At 46.9% G+C, this 19,054-nt stretch overlaps 1 protein-coding gene across 1 annotated transcript in view; it reads right to left on the bottom strand.

Moving 5' to 3' along the window:
- NOM1 (nucleolar protein with MIF4G domain 1) overlaps positions 1-19,054 on the bottom strand; it is a 318,017-nt gene that overhangs the window by 17,246 nt on the left and 281,717 nt on the right. The window contains exon 10 of the mRNA XM_078663262.1: positions 10,918-11,027. Within this exon, the coding sequence (XP_078519388.1) occupies positions 10,918-11,027 (110 nt within the window). The remainder of the gene's footprint in view (positions 1-10,917; positions 11,028-19,054) is intronic.

The raw sequence follows: 19,054 nt of genomic DNA, 5'->3' as shown, positions 1-19,054 counted from the left end.
AACTCTGCAGCTCTACATGCCAAGAACAGATGCACACTGGTAAGTAGCATTTTCCGTTCGAGGCATATGAGCTGCAGATTACACACTATGCATAGATTGTATAGCAGTACCCACACCCTAGCGGCAACCACCAGTATCTGTTGCAGTTGTTTGAAACAGTGTGTTTAGTACAGCCTGGCGCACAGTGGCTTGTTGTTTAGTTTGCACATCTACACAGTAATGCATTGTGAAAGTGTGCGGTGTAAGCCATGTAGCTGCTCTGCATATGTCATCTAGGGGAATGTTCCCCAAGAATGCCATTGAAACCCCTATCATTCTTGTTGAATGGGCTTTTGGAGGAATTGTTAACGTACATTTGGCTTTCTGGTAACATATTTGTATGCATTTAACAATCCATCTGGGGATCCCTGATTTTGATATGGGGTTGCCTTTATGTGGCGGTGAAAAAGACACAAAAAGTGGTTTTGTTTTACGAAAAGTTTGTGTCCTTTCGATATAGTACAGTAATGCTCTTTTGACATCTAAGGTGTGTACAGCTCTTTCTGCGACTGTTTGAGGCTGCGAGAAAAATACGGGCAGCTCAACTGATTGATTTAGGTGGAATGGTGAAATGACTTTAGGAAGGAATTTAAGATTAGTACGAAGAACAACTTTATTATGATGCATTTGCAAAAAAGGTTCTTGAATGGTAAATGCTTGTAGTTCACTAACCCTTCTGAGAGAAGTAATTGCTACTAGGAAAGCTACTTTCCAGGTTAGGAATTGCAATTCACATTTATGTAATGGTTCAAAGGGAGGACCCATTAATCTTGTAAGTACAATGTTCAGGTTCCACACTGGTGCTGGTGGCGTTCTGGAGGAATTATTCTTTTGAGTCCTTCCATGAAAGCTTTTATAGCTGGTACTCTAAAAAGAGATAGATGTTGTCTATTTTGTAAGAATGCTGCAATGGCAGCAAGGTGTAGTCTGATAGATGTATAGGCTACATTACACTTTTGAAGGTGTAATAGATATCCTATGATGTGTTGAATAGACACGTCTAAGGGATTTATTTGGTTGTTTAGGCAGTGTATGACAAAGTGTCAAATCGTTTCCACTTAGCAGCATAACATGCTCTAGTAGTGGGACGTCTAGCTTCTTTAATAATGTTCATGCATTCTGGAGGAAGGTTGAGGTAACCAAACTCTATGACCTCAGGAGCCAGATCGCTAGGTTGAGCTGAGCTGGGTCCAGGTGTCTGATCTCGCCATGGTTCTGTGATAATAGGTGTGGATATAGGTTTAGTTTTTGGTGTGGTACTACAGACATCTGCAACAGCGTGGTGTACCACGGTTGTCTGGCACAAGTTGGAGCGACTAGAATGAGCGTCCGGGAATGTTGTTGTAGTTTGCGTACCACTAACGGAAGTAGTGGGAGAGGAGGAAAAGCGTACACAAATAGTTTTGACCAGTTCATCCATATCGCATTGCCTTTGGACAATGGGTGTGGGCATCTGGCGGCAAAGCTTGGGTGGCAAAGAGGTCTATCTGAGGTTGTCCCCACATTTGAAAGAACGGATGAAGAACTTGCGGATGAAGTTCCCACTCGTGGATCTGCTGTGTTTGTCGACTTAGTAGATCTGCCATAGTGTTTTGTACTCTTGGGACGTGTTGGGCTAAGAGGAAGATCTTTAGCGGTATAGCCTATCTCCATATCTGCTGTGCTAACAGAGAGCTGCAGAGAGTGTGTTCCCCCTTGTTTGTTTACGTAGTACATCGCTGTCATATTGTCTGTGCGGACTAAGACAGCTTTGCCTGACACTTGCATTTGAAATGCTTTTAGGGCTAGAAACACAGCTAGCAATTCCAACGGATTGATGTGGAGTAACTTCTGTTACGGTGTCCACCTGCCTTGCATGGTGTGATGCAGTAGGTGAGCTCCCCAGCCGTAGAGCGATGCGTCCGCTGTCATGACTATTTGAGGAACTAGCTCTAGAAACGGTCGCCCTTTGGAAAGGTTTTTGGTGTTCCACCATTGCAGAGAACACGGAGTCCAACCGTCTACCAACACTAGGTCTGTCAATTGACCTTGAGCCTGGTTCCATTGGCGTGCTAGGCACACTTGAAGTGGACACATTTGCAGTCTTGTGTGAGGTACTACAAATATGCAAGATGCCATCATTCCTATGAGCTGCATGAACACTCGAGCTGGTAGCGAGTGTTGCGGTTTGAATTTTGTTAGGAGAGTTTGTACACTTGTTATCCTGGCTGCAGAGGGATAAGCTAGTGTTAGTTGGGTGTTTATTGTAGCACCGAGATACTGTTGTATGTGCGAGGGTTGCAGATGCGATTTGGTGTGATTTACTGTGAATCCCAAGTCGTGAAGCAGTTGAATATTAGCGTGAGTGTGTTGCACACACTGGCTGTATGAGCTGGCTTTCATGAGCCAGTCGTCTAGATATGGGAAGACATGAATATGCTGTCTTCTTAAGTGTGCTGCTACTACTGCTAGGCATTTGGTAAACACCCTTGGCGCTGTTGTGACTCCGAATGGGAGCACTTTGAACTGGTAGTGCTGCCCGTCTAGCACAAATCTGAGATATTTTCTGTGCACTGTGTGGATGGGAATATGGAAGTAGGTGTCCTTGAGATCTAGAGCGACAAGGAAGTCGTTTAGTACCAGCAGTGGAAGGACTTGCTGGAGTGTGACCATATGAAAATGATCCGACTGTATGTAAATGTTTAGAGATCTGAGGTCTAGGATGGGTCTTAGAGATCCGTCCTTCTTTGGTATTAGGAAATATAGGGATTATACTCCTTTGTTTTTCTGATGCTCTGGAACTATTTCTATTGCATTTTTCTGCAGGAGGGATATTAACTCCTGTCTGAGCAATGCTAAATGTTACTGTGACATTGGACGCTGCCTGGGTGGTATGTTTGGGGGTGGTAGATGTTAGTTCCAGACAATAACCTGATTGAATTATTTGGAGCACCCACCTGTCCGATGTGATGTTTTCCCAGGCTGGCAGGTATTGTTGGTGTCTTTCCCCGACAGGAGTGTAATGGGACGGGGGAAGGGGAAGGGAGTCATTGGGCAGGGGTAGAGGCAGAGCGTGAGTTGTTATTTTTACCTCTGCCTTTGTTATTGTTACCCCTGTAAACACCCCTTTGGTAGCCCTTGCTGTAAGTGGACTGTGTAGGGGCTTTGTACGAGGTAGAAGCTGTGTCTGAAGTATATCCCCTGGTGGCACCTCGATAGGATGAGCGACGAATGAACGTCTGGGAGCCTGCGACTGCAGGGCTCCCATAGATTTGGCGGTGTCTGTATCCTTTTTCATTTTCTCTAGTGATACATCTACGTTGGGTCCAAGTAGGTGTTGCTCATCAAAGGGTTGATTAAGAATGGCACTTTGTACCTCAGGTTTGAACCCTGATATATGTAGCCAGGCGTGTCTGCGTGGTAAAACGCTGGTGTTAACTGCCCTAGAGGCAGTATCTGCTGCATCGAGTGCACACCGAATAGAGGTGTTTGTGATGTTTTTCCCCTCTTGGATAAGCTCATTTGCTCTATCCTTGTACCTGTCAGGGAGGTGTCTCATTAATGACTCTAACTCGTCATAATGTGCCCTGTCATATCTGGCTAATAATGCCTGTGTATTGGCGATACGCCACATGTTTGCTGCTTGAGACGCTGTTCTTTTCCTGGATGCGTCAAGTAGCTTAGACTCCTTATCTGGTGGTGCAGCCTCACCTGATGTTTGTGAGTTTGCTCTCTTGCCTGCATTTGAAACTACAAGTGAGTCTAGTGGTACTGGACCTTTAATATATGGTGGGTCTGAGGGGGCAGCTTTATATTTTTTCTCTATACGAGGGTTAATGACCCGAGTTCTGACTGGGTCCTTGAAGACTTCAGGAGCATGCTTAATCACTCCTTTAAGCATTGGTAAACTGGATGAGGACCTTTGTGCATTATCAAAGGTATCCATTAGGAAGTCTTCCTCTACAGGGTCTGTATGTATGTCTACCCCTTGATATTGTGCAGCCCTGTGGATTAATTCATTAAACCCTATAGTGTCTTCTGGTGGGGAAGGCCTCGAGGGGTATAAGTCATCCTGAGGGACATTTGGGACATCTGGGGTGTTATAATCATCACACGGGTCAGGGGATCTTGTAGGAGTGGCTGAATCAGGTATGTTACCCCCCATATCATCAGAGCTATCATCCCTGTTGTAATCGTGTGGTATGATAGAGGATGCCGGGAAATGCTGTGGTATGGGAGGATGTGGGGATGGTACAGGTGAAAGAGAAGGGGAAGGCAGGCTTAAGGGAGAGGTAGCCATGTCCTTCTTCTTTGAATGCGGAGCTGGTGTGTCCAGTGGTCGCTTTTTTGAAGCCAAAATTAAATGTCCAGAGATTGGATCCTTGGCTAGAGTCTTTTGAGCAGGGTCTGGAGAAGGTAAATTCTCTGCAGGAGGTCGATCTTTTGGTGCAGAGGAAGGTTTGGGCACCGAAGTGGCTTGTTTTGGTTTCTTGACAATGTCTTTCACCGGGGAAGTAGGAGTCTTTTTCGATTCCGAAGCTTTTTTCAGTTCCGAGGATTTTTTCGGTTCCGGTATGGTTTGTGGATCCAATGGTTTCTTCGGATCCTATGGTTTTTCGGTTCCGGTGTTTTTTTGGAATCCGAAGCGGTTTTGCTTGGTTCCGACGTGGTTTTCGGTGCCGAAGGAGTAGTGGTATGTTTCGTTGCCGATGATTTGGATGTAGGTGTAGTCGGTGCCGCTGTCTTTTTCGATGCGGGTAGGTGTACGCTGGCAACGTGTGAAGGCAGACTCGAGGCAGAGTCGCCTGAAGGCTTAATTGGCTTCTTAGCCGGGCCCGAAGGTGGGGCAGTAGAAGCAGAGTGTCGGTGTGCACCCAAGCCCGAGGGCGAGGGTGTGACCGGGGCCTTCTCTGGGTGTGTCAAGAAAGGGTCGGGTCGACGGTCTTACTTACGACCCGCTGCGCTGGAGTGATGTCCTCGACATCGGAATCTTCTGCCTCGGAGCTGCTGTCAGCGTTGCGTTGTTCTGGAACGTGGACGCCTTCTTCGAAGATGTCGTCCGGAATCAGAGCTGAAGATCTTTGAGCCATTGTTCTCCTCGCTCTTCGGTCCCAGACATTCTTTTTGAAGCGGAAAGAGGCACAAGCGAAACAGTCTTTCGCCTCGTGCTCCGGAGAGAGGCAGAGGTTACACACTTCATGAAGGTTGGTGTGGGGAAACTTCGAGCCACATTGAGGATACTTTTTAAATGGCCTCCTTTCCATGAGCTGGAGTCGAGGCTTAGCTAGGCCCGAAGGCCGTCGACGACGACCGGAATCGAGATCCTCGATGTTGAAGAGTAGCGTCGACTGGAAAAGCATTCAAAACTAAGTTTTGTAAATTGGTGAGGATTGCACGCCGAAGGAAATCGGTTCCAACACAGAGCGCTGGAAACACATCCGAGCCTGGTGGCGGAAAAAAACAATCTGGGGATAGAGCCGATGCCCATGTGCAGCATCATCCAAAGGAGGAGTCACCTATCCCGTGACTTCCAAAGACTTTTCTACAACAAAACAAACTGCAAACATCCGGGCCCAACACTAGGTGGCCATCCATGCATAGTGTGTAATCTGCAGCCGATATGCCTCAAACAAAATGTTTTCGTTTAATTTTTTAAGGACAGGCAGTGGTTCCTGGGACCACTGCCTGCCCTTGAAAAATAATTTCGCATGCATTTGCGAATGCCTTACCACTCCTTGAAGTAGGTGGTAATTGCGAGTGTCTTGCGACCGCAATTGCGGTAGCAAAACATTAGTAAATTGTTTTGAGACTTGCTATTTGTAAGGGAACACCCCTTCCAAATAGCGAGTCGCAAAACCTATTTAGTGAATGGCAAAAAAATTGTGACTCGCTAAATAGGCTACGTGCATGCACAAACGGGTCGTACATCTGGCCCTCAGTGCGCATGTGTTATCTGAACTGAGACTTGGGTGCCTTTATCAGATACTTTGTCCTGTTCGAGTTAAGACCTACCCTATATTTGTTTGGACAGACAGAAGGGTGGTAACTACATTATTTTGAGTTGCAGGAGGAGAAACGTTCTGCAGATTCTAGCAAATGAATAGGTACACAACAGAACAACAATCAAACTGTAGAAACTACTGGACAAAGGCATTCAGGTAAGGAAGGGAGGCACTAATTAAGTAAATCCCTATATGGATGAAAATAAATAATGCACAAATAAGAATGCATATTGGTGCTGATGTTGAATAATCCATTTGGTCCCCAACTGGCAAATTATTTTAACCACTATTACAGGCAACCTCAATTAATCACAAAAGGAAGTGAATGGGACACTAATAAGGTCGTCTTAAGCAGCTGTTCAAGCATCAAGTGAGCACAGCCAAATAGCAGCAAATAAGAGTAGGGCACTTGCAACGGCATTGGTTTCAGCCATGGTTATATTTCAATCTAATGCAATCTAATTTCTAGGTAGCAATGTTATAACTAATATCATTAGGTGATGATGTTTGTTATGCAAGTGGCAATGCCACTTTTCCACTGCATATCACTCACTATAAAAGAAACCTAGCCGTAACTGTAAAATTTCAGGGCCTATTGGTTTTGCATCATAACTATTTTTAAGCTTAACTAATATGTATTCATTTACACTAACATGAATTCGTTTACAGACTATGCTACTAACCGTAACAGCCTTTTTAAAAAAATGCAGTCAATAATTGAATATATGTCTTTTCTTTGGATGTGCAGGTCACACAGCATGATCGATGCGAGCAAAGGGGTGCAAACAACAGGGGTATTCCACTAGACATTGATAAAAGCAAAGTTGTCGGACTAATCATCAATATGGTGGTAGAGATGCTGTGCAAGGGCAATAAGCAAAAGTCAAGCTTTGGGATCAATCTGAGCACAGGTCATGCTCAGGACGTACTGCATAGGCTGTACAGGGCATCGATGTAGGTGCTCCAAGCCCTAGAGGTACTGAGGAGTGGGTTCGGGAATAAAACACATCACAGCTACAGGTCATGTCTTGTATCCCAATGCCGCCTGGGAAGAAGTCAAAACCTACACACAGCGTAACCGGACATGGTGAGAAGAAATGCCTGTACCCACTGGGCGCAGCTACATATCATGGCCAACAGATACCTTATTCTCCATTACAGGCAGGAAAACAAGGATGAAGGCTCTGTAGTGAACGTATATAGAGGGTCTGGCTATAGACCAGGCCATTCAGTCTTGGATACCGGGTGCAGTGCATTGCACTCGGGGTAATGCAGGCAGGGAATAAAAGATATCATCAAAAAAAACAGGAAACTGAATGGAAAATGAAATCTATTAAATAAATGCTATGGTTCTCTACAATCCTAATGATGCAGCCATATGTAGCACTCAAAAGGAAAGGCGGATGACCAAGGTGCAGGTGCACTACACAATGGGAAACTTTAGGCACCTGTATGCACTGTATCCAGCTGTGTCCACTGTCCATCTATTGACCACGTCTTGTACACCCTATGTACAGTGTGGACCTTGACTATGCTTGTAGTCATGTAATTTTTTAGGTTTCTAATAATACTGTAAAGTATTGTAATTTCATTTATATAGCGTTTACTACACCTGACAATGCATCAAAGCACTTTTTTTGCGAGAAGCATGCTATTCAGGAGCCAGAAAAGGATTAGTGGTGAATTACTCTAGGGAAGTATGAAATTAATTTGACCGGTGATCATATTAGTCTGTTTTTTGGATTGAAAGGAATAGTGGAGGGATAAAATGGGAAGGGTTTTCATTTATATAGCGCTTGCACCCCTGATGAGGTGTTGAAGCACCTTTCATCAAGTAACAGGCATTCTGGACCCCAAAAGGATAAGTGGTGAATTAGCGTAGGAAAATATCAAATTCATTTGAGCGGTGGACATGGTAGTTTGTTATTTGGATTGTAAAAGGAATTGTGGAGGGATGAAGAAGGAGGGACTAGAATATATATTTTTTTTGTTCATTGAGGTAGGGGGGGTTTGGAATGAGTAATGGGGAGGTGGAGGGCGAAACGGTCAGAGGGAAGGGTTTAGAAAGGCTTGATTGGGAGATTTGATTAGTGAAAGAGGTATGAGAGTATGCAAGGAGGCAAGGCCGGACTAGCCGTAGCGGGCATCGGGCGTTTCCCCGGTGGGCCAGAAGGGTAAGGCTCGGTTTTGTACCAGTGGGGGTCGTATTTCTTGCTGGGGGTTGTAACAAAAGTGCAGCAGCAGTGTTCCCACCAGGTCACACGTAATTGCAAGGGCTGGTTTGCAATCCCTTTCCCGCCCTGCAAGGAGGGGTAGAGGAGGGAAGAGTCTAGAAAGGGTTATTCTGGGGAACATAGCAGTGGTATGGGGGTTTGAGATGAATGGGAGAGTAGAGGTAGAAGATATATTGAGAGAGGTATAGGGTGAGAAATAGGGTAGTGCATCGAATACTACATGATCTTAGTAGAGAGCCATAAGAGTTCCTTAAAGTTTCAGTCAAAACAACACACACATATGTACATATATATATATATAGATAGATATAAATCATGCCTTAGTTATCTTTTGTGACCATCTCTCAAATACAGCAAAACACACAAGAAAATAGACGGAATGTTGCACAATGGCAAAACATTCACCCCCAGTCACAGATCTGGATTTAATCCATCGTTATTTTGCTCACCAAGCCACCCCAGTTCAGACATGTTCCCATGAGGCACAGGGTCAAGACTGATTTGCATATGGCCATGTCTGAACTGGGGTGGCTTGGTGAGCAAAATAATGATGGATTAAAACCCAGATCTGTGACTGGGGGTGAATGTGTTGCCATTGTGCAACAGTCAGTCCATCATCTTGTGTGTTTTGCTGTTCACCCTATGTGGGAAGGGTATGCCCAGACGTGGGTCCTGTGCTCACTAAGCCACTGGAGTCAAGCTATCCTGCCTGAAGACGGCTGATAGCCAGAAACCGGTTCTAGGATGCTTGATTACGGTCCAGGGAGGACATGGCTTGGCAGTTCGGGCTGGACTGCTCCCATGAGGCACAGTCAAGACTGATTTGCATATCGCCTTGTCTGATCTGGGGTGGCTTGGTGAGCAAAAGAACGATAGATTAAACCCAGATCTGTGACTGGGGGTGAATGTTTTGCCATTGTGCAACATTCCATCCATCATCTTGTGTGTTTTGCTATCTCTCAAATACAGCAACAATAATTGCATTATTATTCAAAGTATCATCACTGAACATACCACTGTCAATGTAAATAAGAGCACAAAAGTTAATTAATTCTGGGGAGTGGAATACACAACCCCCAACTGCAAACCTAGATGTTTGACTAATACAGGATGCCAGACACCTTGTCACAATTTTGCAAAGCATCAATGCTTCTGTGTTATCACTTGCCTAAACCAGGATCAGTTTCAGTGCAGTACACCAGCTGATAGTAAACTAAACATTATAATACAGGTGTGCCTAACTGTCAGTGGGAAGGGTTTGAAATTTTATTTTGCCGAAAACCGTTCTTGCTGCAGCAAATGTTTGACAGAAGGCTCCAACATTCTACTAACACAGCAAACAGCCTTCCTGGTGCGCGTGGGTCGAGCATCCTTCAGAGGCCAAGATGTGTGTAAGAACGACTATGTAACAATCATGGAGTAGAGGCTCATGAAGCAAGCACTTGCTGGGAATTAGAAGTTTAGCCAAGATGTGAAGAAGGGTCTTCACTGCCATGGCAGCCACATGTTCACAAATACTAAGGCTGTAAAGCCAGCATGCTTAAATGCTTTTAAGATACGAGACATGCGTGCAAATAGAGATGATATCATCTTGGGAAACAGTATAGACAGCCATTACAAATAGAAACATTATAGCATGCAGTGTGTGCAGGAAGTGGACTGTGTTACAGTAATATACATATACATATATACATATATATACATATACATATACACATATATACACATACATACATATATACATATATAAATACATACATATACATACATATACATATACATACATATATATACATATACATATATATATACATATACACATATACATATATACATATACATATGCATATACACATATATACATATACATACACATATACATACACACATATATATTGTTAACCCCTGATGTAGTGCCGAAGCTTATTTATGGACGAGGGCTGGAAGGAGTCTGGGTGGTGGTGCGCCCTAGATTGGATGCGTCTGATTGTTGTTTGCGATGGCCAGAGCTGTGCTGTCATCTGTTCCTGCGCTTAAGTGTGATGTGAAGCGAAGTGATAGACAGAGAGCTTAAGTTGTTATAATTGGTGTGTCTGGATGGACAGACTATGGTGGTAGTTCATTGGTGCTGTGTGCAATATTGAACAGTGGACTGTTTTCTGGATAATTTATCTCTTCTATATGACAGCGCAAGGGATCATTAATGTCATCAGGACCTCACATTAACATCCTTGAGCTATTCAGTAAACACGTTATTCACTTGGACAACTGCAAGCCACTGAGAGAATGGGGGTACAACAAAGCAAATTGACTGTAGTTCAAGTGCATGCGAATTGCACCCCTGCATGGTAGAAATAATTTCCTAATAAGGGGGGAATTAGCAAGTGTTCTGCACACACTAGAAGAAGTATATTTCTAGATGCTCCCTACTGTTCCACTTAATGACAAATAAAGGGATAAATTAACACAAGTGTTTATAAATATGGAGAAGTGAGAAGACTAATTTCCATGACTACCAAAGATAAAACTGTTGTTGGCTTTCCACTCATCACTTCATAGACATAGAGGCAATCTGTTATTCTTATCGCATAATTTTAGTGGTCACACTCGCATGCAGTGTCCACTTTTGCGATTAAAAACATCAACTGTTACCAATAACTTGCCTTCCAAAGATGCGAGAAAGTTCTTCAGCCTCAGCTTCCATCAGCAACTTATAAAGAACTTGCCGCAAGAAGGAGACTTTTGTTTTATCCAGCTCACTGAACTCTATTACCTAAGCAAGGAAGGAAAAAAAGCTATTTTTAAATGATTTGGTAATTTTACTGCACCTGTTTTATATGTATTTAATAAGAGAAAATCTTAAAATTATCCAATTTAATAAATGTCAAAGAAATATGTCATTGGCCAAGTACAATTTAGCTGCCTTGCAAAATAGAGATTATACTACATCATTTTACAATACACCATTATCTGAAAATCTCCCCTCTGCTTTCAACCGTAAATTAGGGTTTCACAGCTTTCCTGCAAACGTTCAATTACTCTCAATCTGAGTTATGGATCGCTCACAGCCGGCACAAAAGAAAAAGTGCTTGCAGCACCCGTGATGATAGATAGAACAGTGAAAAACATTACATCAATATACAATACTCAGAGGTAATTTAAAAAGTAGTAAAATCGGAGAACTGCCCAATTAGGTGAAATATAAAATTAATGCTAGGTGAACCAGTGTCAACACTCATTAAAGTCATTGTTAGATGTTAAAGTGACAGTATTAAACGCATTTTGTAATTCTTTAAACTGAATTTGAGGAAGAACATGAACGAAGTTATTCCTGTTTGACATTGCTGGCTAAGAGGCATCATTTTATAAGCCACTACTGACAGGGTAACACGAGGGCTGCAATCACCCCTTCAAGGCCTCAGGTGGGGAAAACAAACAAAGAGGGGACCAAATAAAGGGGTAAGTGATCTATTAGAAAAATCGAGATTTGTGGTCAGGCTGTGAATCATCATTTGACGCGCTCTTTTGGGCACATTGTTCAATATCTCCTTTCATCAAGCACAACCATTTAAGGAAAGAATGGGCTCTAGGATGTTTGACAATGTGCCCTAAGAAAGCTGCATCCAGAGTGGTCATCATTTTGCCACCTCATCAAGATGGTAGCTAGCAAGTATTCAGGAAAACTCCCACTGACCAATGAAAACAGGCATCAACCCCCACTTTAAGTGGTCGATCAATCATTCTTTTTTTTAATACTCACCCATTCCAATCTTCTCTCTTTAATCTCCTATAAGGAATAGTAAAATATCGTGCCCGATTCTGGGAGTGCTTGCCACAAGCTCCCAGCCTTGTTTTCCCCAGCCATTCATTTGTTGCCTGGTTTCGTTAACAATCCACACATTTCCACCAGATCTGTTGTGAACAGGGTGCTTCAGGCACCCACGACCAATAATTGAAATGACTGGCACATTCAATGTACTTGTATGCCCTTCGTATATTTATTTTATTTTAGTAATTTTAAGGGTTTTGTAACGCGCTCTGTTACTCGGAAGTATCCTGGCGCGTACTACGGGTTACCCTGGGACTGTAAATTAAATGTTACTAGTGGGCAGCAGCACTCATTGTGCCACCACCTAAAGGTAGCCTTTTGAAATACGTCTCAGGCCTGCCATTTTAGCCTGCAATGCAGTTTAAAAATTGCCAAATAAACCTGGCAAAAGAAACTTTTACTACACCTAAAGCGCCCTTTTTATATTTATATGCCGCTCCCAACATAGACCCTAAACAGCCCATAGGGTAGAGTGCATAGTATTTCAAAAGTAGGACATGTGTTTTTAAGTTTAACATGTCCTGGTAGAGAAAAACAACTACATTCCTTTTTCACTAATGTAAGGCCTACCTCTCCCATAGGATAACATTGGGTTACCAGATTACATTTATTAAGTGCTAACATTTGATTGGGGGCAGGTAGGAATGTCATGTATGGACTCAAATAAATTGTAATTTAAAATAATTTTGAATGTAAAGTCGGAATAAAGATTACAATTTTGAATAAGCCACTGTTAGAAAGTTGGGATTTTCCTGCCCTAAACTTTGAGGCCTTCTAGGAGTTCCAGCTTCCTGGGCCTGTTAATTGCTCCCCCTTCAGGAATGCGTATTTGGCCGAGACAGTGAACAGTAGGACCAGGGTGTAGCTGGGAAAAGGCCATCCTGCCAGGATGGGAGGGGCAGAGGTGTGTCCTGCCCACTTACATTACAAAGGCTGCCTCCGAACATACTCAGAGACAACTTGACACCAGTCTATTGTCACCCCAGACACCTTCGAGCCTGGCAGAGAGGAAGGAAATTCCAGAACCATCAGTTGGAGAAAAACTCTAAAAGTTTCTTCCACTTAAAAGTTGGCATCAGGTATAAAAATGAACCCTCTGAACAACTGTTCAGTACTCTCCTGGACCTTAGGAAGACTACAGAAAGACTGCCTTGTTTCTCAGAGGACTGTCCTGCTGCTTGAGGCCTGCATTGCTTCTCAAGGGACTGCCCTTTGGCTACCAAAGGATTGACCTGCTGCTTCAGGCCTGCCTTGTTCTTCAGGCCTGACTGCCCTGCCACTTGAGGTTGGCCTTGTTCTTCAGATAACAGCCCTGTTGCTGGAAGGAGCAAGGACCATTTCCTTGAGCCCAGGACTACCAGAGTGCCTCCAACGGTCAGCTGGTTGACCCCCTGTGCTGAGCTACAGTGACATGACAATCTCCAAAGGCCTCACTGGAACTGCCCAGATGACATGTTGCAACTGAACATGCCTGGACCTGCAATTGGACCTACCTGAGCCCTGTTGGCCTCTGCTTAAGTGAGTTCCTGATCCCAAGGCATGCCGTCCCAGGTACTGGGCTATTGGCTGGCATCAGTTGAACTCCTCCTGTGAAGTAATTACATTTTGAACTCTGCTCACTGTACTTTGAGAAGGTAACTTTTTCTGTGGTTCTAACCTAGCCCCTCCACTGCAGTCGGCCTGAACTTGTAGCTTTGTCCTGGTCTAGCGTGACAAGATACCCACAATGAATGCTTTCTGCTTCTTGGTACTATTTTTACTTAAACCTTTACAATTGCATATCTCTGGTTCTACTAACAGGACTTTTGTCATTTTAATCTCATTTTATTTGCTAAAAGTTGTGCTATTTATTCCAAATTAGTGTGGGATTTTTATTGTTTGTTTGTCTTCATTTTATTAATTTTTTGTGTGAGCATAAATACTTAACTCAGTGAGTCTAAGTTAAGCCTTACTGCTTTTGTGCCAAGATACCAGTCTGTTAAGCATGGGTTAATTTAGTAACTTTTGCGGTTCACCCCGACAAGGATTGTGGTTGTTGCTTGAGAAGAGTTTTTCACCCCCCTCAATCAACCCCTCAATTTCCTAGAGTTATAAACACCTATATTCAAAATAGCAGCTCTCTAACACTTCAGGCACCATACCTCCTGGATGGACTGTTATCATTTCATGAGACTATAAAGATCCTAAGTCATCTTAGCGTTAGACATTTCAAGAAATAAATGGACCCAGACATGGTCAATTCATGAGTGGACCATCTAGATGCCTAGAATTCACATAACTTTCTAAGTCCAATTCAGCAGCATCTAGGTCAAGAAATGTCCATGTTCTTACACCAAAGCAACCTTGCAGCACAAGTTACTACTTGTGTAACGATATATCTGTAAGAGACATTAGTTAGTGATAGATTCCTTACCTTAGAATATCCCCAGGCGTCAGACTGGATCCGGAAATGTTTGCGTAGCAGTACCCTTGTGCGTCGGTAGGCGTCGTCTGCGGCTCCGCGTCCGTCGTGGGCGCCGTGATGACGTCGTCGGAGTACTTAGACGCCGCCTCCGCGTGCTGACGTCAGTTCTTAGACACAGCTTTTCCGCACCAGAAGCGCTGAGCCATGTTAAAAACCAACACTGGTGCCATTGAAACTAGGGCCCTGAAAGGGGATGACCTTAATCCTAGATATCGGTTCGCAGAACGGGGAGGATGGGTGGGTCGGTAAGGAATCTAATACTAACTAATGTCTCTTACAGATCTATCGTTACACAAGTAGTAACTTGTGCATCTGAAAGAGACACGTTAGTGATGGATTCCTTACCTTAGAATAGATACCCCAGCAATACCAACCCTGGTGGTGGGTCTGCGAACCAATAATCACACCAGAAAGTCCTGGAGGACGGAACGGCTAAAGAAGCCATCCCTCCGGACTTGACTGTCCAGGCAATAGTGTCTTGCAAACGTGTGCAGCGAGGCCCGCGTAGCTGCCTGGCAAATGTCATGCAAGGGCACTCCCCGGCCCAGGGCAGTTGTAGTCGCCGTGGCCCGAGTGGAATGAGCCCGCAATCCAACAGGGGGCCCCTTTTTAGCCAAGGAGTAACATGCCTGGATGCACAAGACGATCCACCGAGAGATGGTCCGCTTGTGCACCGCCTTTCCCTTCTTAGTGCCCACGTAACCAACAAAGAGTTGGTCATCCACCACGAACTGGCGTGTGCGATCCAGATAGAATGAGAGCGCACGTTTTGGGTCCAGACAGTGGAGCCTCTCTTCCTCTTTCGAGGGATGCGGAGGCGGAAAGAAGGTGGGCAAAGTGATGGACTGCCCGATGTGGAAGGCCGTGACAACCTTGGGCAGGAAAGATGGCCTAGTCCGCAACACAACCATGTCCGGATGGACAGAAAGGAATGGGGGTTTAGATGAAAGATCCTCGAGCTCACTCACTCTCCTGGCAGAGGTGATGGCAACCAGGAAAGCAGTCTTCAGAGTAAGAAGGCGGAGAGGGCAGTTGTGAAGTGGCTCAAAGGGAGCGCACATCAGAAATGTAAGAACAAGGTTCAAGTCTCACTGAGGCATCACGAACGGAACAGGAGGGAACATGTGTGTGATGCCCTTCAGAAAACGATTTACAATAGGGGACTTGAACAAAGAATGTTGATCAGGCAGCCTTAGGAAGGCTGAAAGGGCAGAAAGGTAGCCCTTGATAGTGCCCAGAGCAGAGCCCTGCTGGGCGAGAGAGAGAAGGAAGAGAAGAACCTCAGAAAGAGGGACAGAAAGTGGATCCACAGCCTTTGCTGTGCACCATGCCACAAATCTATTCCACCTGCAGGCGTATACCGATTTTGTGGAGGGCCGCCTGGCCGCCAGAATGACACTACAGACTTCAGGAGGCAAGTCAAATGGCCTCAACTGTCGCCGCTCAATCTCCAAGCATGGAGGTGGAGACTGGACAGGTTCGGGTGGAGGACCGTCCCCTGCTGCTGCGACAGAAGGTCCTCCTGAAGAGGCAGACGAACCGGGGGATCGACTGACATACTGAGTAGCTCTGGAACCAGTACCTTCGTGCCAAGTCCGGAGCCACAAGGATGACTTGGGCCCGGTCGCGCTTGATCTTCTTCAGCACTCTGGGCAGAAGTGGTATAGGCGGAAAGGCGTACAACAGACCGCAACTCCACTCGCGACGAAAAGCGTCTCCGAGCGAGTGCAGCCTTGGAAATTCCAACGCGCAGAACTGATGACATTGCGCGTTCTCTTCTGTGGCGAATAGATATAACCAAGGCTCTCCCCACTGCTGAAAGAGGCCTTGCGACACGTCCGAGTTCAGACGCCATTCGTGATCCAGCATGCACCGACGGCTGAGTTCGTCCGCCCTGGCGTTCAGAGAACCTGCCAGGTGTTGAACCACCAGGGTCACGCCCTGATGTTCCAGCCACTGCCAGAGGCGCAGAGCCTCCTGGCAAAGGGTCCACGACCCCACCCCGCCCTGTTTGTTGCAGTACCACATGGCGGTGGTGTTGTTCGTGAACACCTGCACTACACTCCCCCGGACAGAGGGGAGGAATGCCTTCAGTGCTAGACGAATCACCCGCAGCTCCAAAAGGTTGATATGGAGCCGGGACTCCGCCGGAGACCAGAGTCCTCTGATCTCTGCCTCTCCCATGTGGCCTCCCCAGCCCTGGAGGGACGAGTCCGTCACAACTACGTGCTCCGGTTGGGGAAGGGAGAGGGATCTGCCGCTGACCCAATCGCGGTCCGTGAGCCACCACTGCAGCTGTCTCGCAGTGCCCTCCGAGATCAGGACATGGTCGGAGTGGTTGCCCTGATGCTGGGCCCACTGAAACTTCAGGTCCCACTGCAGAGCCCGCATCCGCCACCGGGCGTGATGCACCAGAAGGATGCAGGAGGCCATCAGCCCCAGAAGCCGCAGCGTCAACCTGACCGAGATCCGGGATAAAGGCTGAAAGAATGGAATCAGAGCCTGAACATCCCGAACCCGCTGTTCGGGCGGATAAACCCGAAACTGCGCCAAGTCGAGAACCGCTCCGATGAAGAGGAGCTTCTGAGAGGGCACAGGTGTGACTTCGGCACACTGATGGAGAACCCCAGCTGGTGCAGGAGGTCTGCCGTCGTCTGGAGGTGGCTGACGACTGTCTGGGGCGAGCCCGCCTTCAACAACCAGTCGTCGATGTAGGGGAAGACTGAAACCCCTAACCTGCGCATATGAGCTGCGACCACCGCCATCACCTTTGTGAACACCCGTGGGGCGCTGGTAAGGCCGAAGGGAAGCACGGTAAACCGAAAGTGCTCGTGGCCAATCGTGAACTGCAGGTAGGCCGGCAGGACGGGGATGTGGAAATAAGCGTCCTGCAAGTCCAACGCTACCATCCAGTCTCCTGGGTCCAGGGCAGCTAAGACCTGAGCCAGTGTCAGCATTTTGAACTTCTCCTTCCTGAGGAAGCCATTGACGTTCCGTAGGTCCAAGATAGTGCGTAGGCCCCCTTTGCCCTTCTTGGGTACCAGAAAGTAGTGGGAATAGCAACCACACCCTACTTCTGGTCCAGGTACGCGCTCGATGGCCCCCTTGGCCAAAAGGGCCGTAACTTCCTCCTGCAGAAGTCGCAAATGATCCCCCGATACGCGGTGGTTCTGCGGTGGCATGGCTGGAGGCGTCGCCTCGAAGGGGAGGGAGTAGCCCCTTCGGACGATTTGCAGCACCCACCTGTCCAATGTGACAGTGCGCCAGTGAAGGTGGTGATGGCGAACCCTGCCCCCCACTGGCGTCACATGGGCCTGAAAGCACGGATTAGGAGGGTTTTGAGGCGGATGCTGCGGGGGAAGGTGTGGACTGTCCTCGTCGTTGTCCCCGACCGCCGCCACGGCGGTTTTCACGGCCGCCACCGCGTTGGGTATTACTCTGCGGAGCATGGCTGGCAGCACGTGTGGCTACACCCCTTCCTTGGCCACAAAAGGAGCGTAAGGCACCCGTTTGCTGGCGCGGGGCCGAAAGGCCCAAGGACTTGGCCGTAGCCCTGGAGTCCTTAAAGCGCTCAAGCGCATGGTCTGCCTTGTCGCCAAAAAGGCGACGGCCATCAAGCGGCATGTCCATGAGTGTGTTCTGGACATCAGTCGAGAAGTTGGCGGACCTCAACCAGGCGTGGCGACGAATCGCCACCGTCGTTGCCATCGCTCTGCCCAGTGAGTCGGTGGTATCCAGTCCACACCGAATAGAATAACGTGCCGCATCTCGGCCTTCCACAACGGCTTGGCCGAGTTTAGCCTGTACCTCCAACGGGCATTCTGGCAGCACTTCTGTGACCGTGTCCCACAGGGAGTGGGTGTAGCGGCTCAAGAGGCAGGCGGTGTTGGAAGACCGCAGTCCCAGACTCAGGGAGGAGAATACCTTCTTGCCGTATTGCTCATACCTCTTGGATTCCCTGTCAGGCGGAGCCGACGGGAACGCAGTCTGGGAATTGGAGGCCTGAATCACCAGGCTCTCAGGGGTGTGGTGGGTGGACAGGCCACGTTCCTATCTACAGGCGAACCTGTAGCGGGCCTGGACCAAGTGCCCAAAAGAACGCCGGACAAGGTCTCATTAAACGGCAGCAGAGGCTCAGCCGAGCTTGACTGCGGTTTAAGGACCTCAGTGAGGAGGTTAGTTCTCACGGCCGCGACGGGGAGTTCAAGGCCCAACGCCTTGGCCGCCCGCGTCAGCACCACCTGTCCAGTCCTCCCGGGACTGACACTCCCGTGTCAGAGGGTCCACAGACCCCTCCCAATCCTCCTCGTCACCCATCACCTGGTACTCAGGGGGGTCAAATGATGGGGCCGGCTCATGAAAGATGAACTCTCAGAACGGCGTCTGAAGCGGCGCCCAGCGGTGCCGTTCCGGCGCCGTATCGAGGGAGGCATCGGGGACAGCACCATCGAAGACGGCGCCGGGGTTGACACCTGAGGGACCGGCGCCGGGGAGGTAGTTACGTTCA

This window comes from Lissotriton helveticus, chromosome 10 (genome assembly GCF_964261635.1).
Source record: "Lissotriton helveticus chromosome 10, aLisHel1.1, whole genome shotgun sequence".
Taxonomy (NCBI): domain Eukaryota; kingdom Metazoa; phylum Chordata; class Amphibia; order Caudata; family Salamandridae; genus Lissotriton; species Lissotriton helveticus.
The sequence above is the reverse complement of the archived record's forward strand: the minus strand, read 5'-3'. Positions and strand labels throughout refer to the sequence as shown.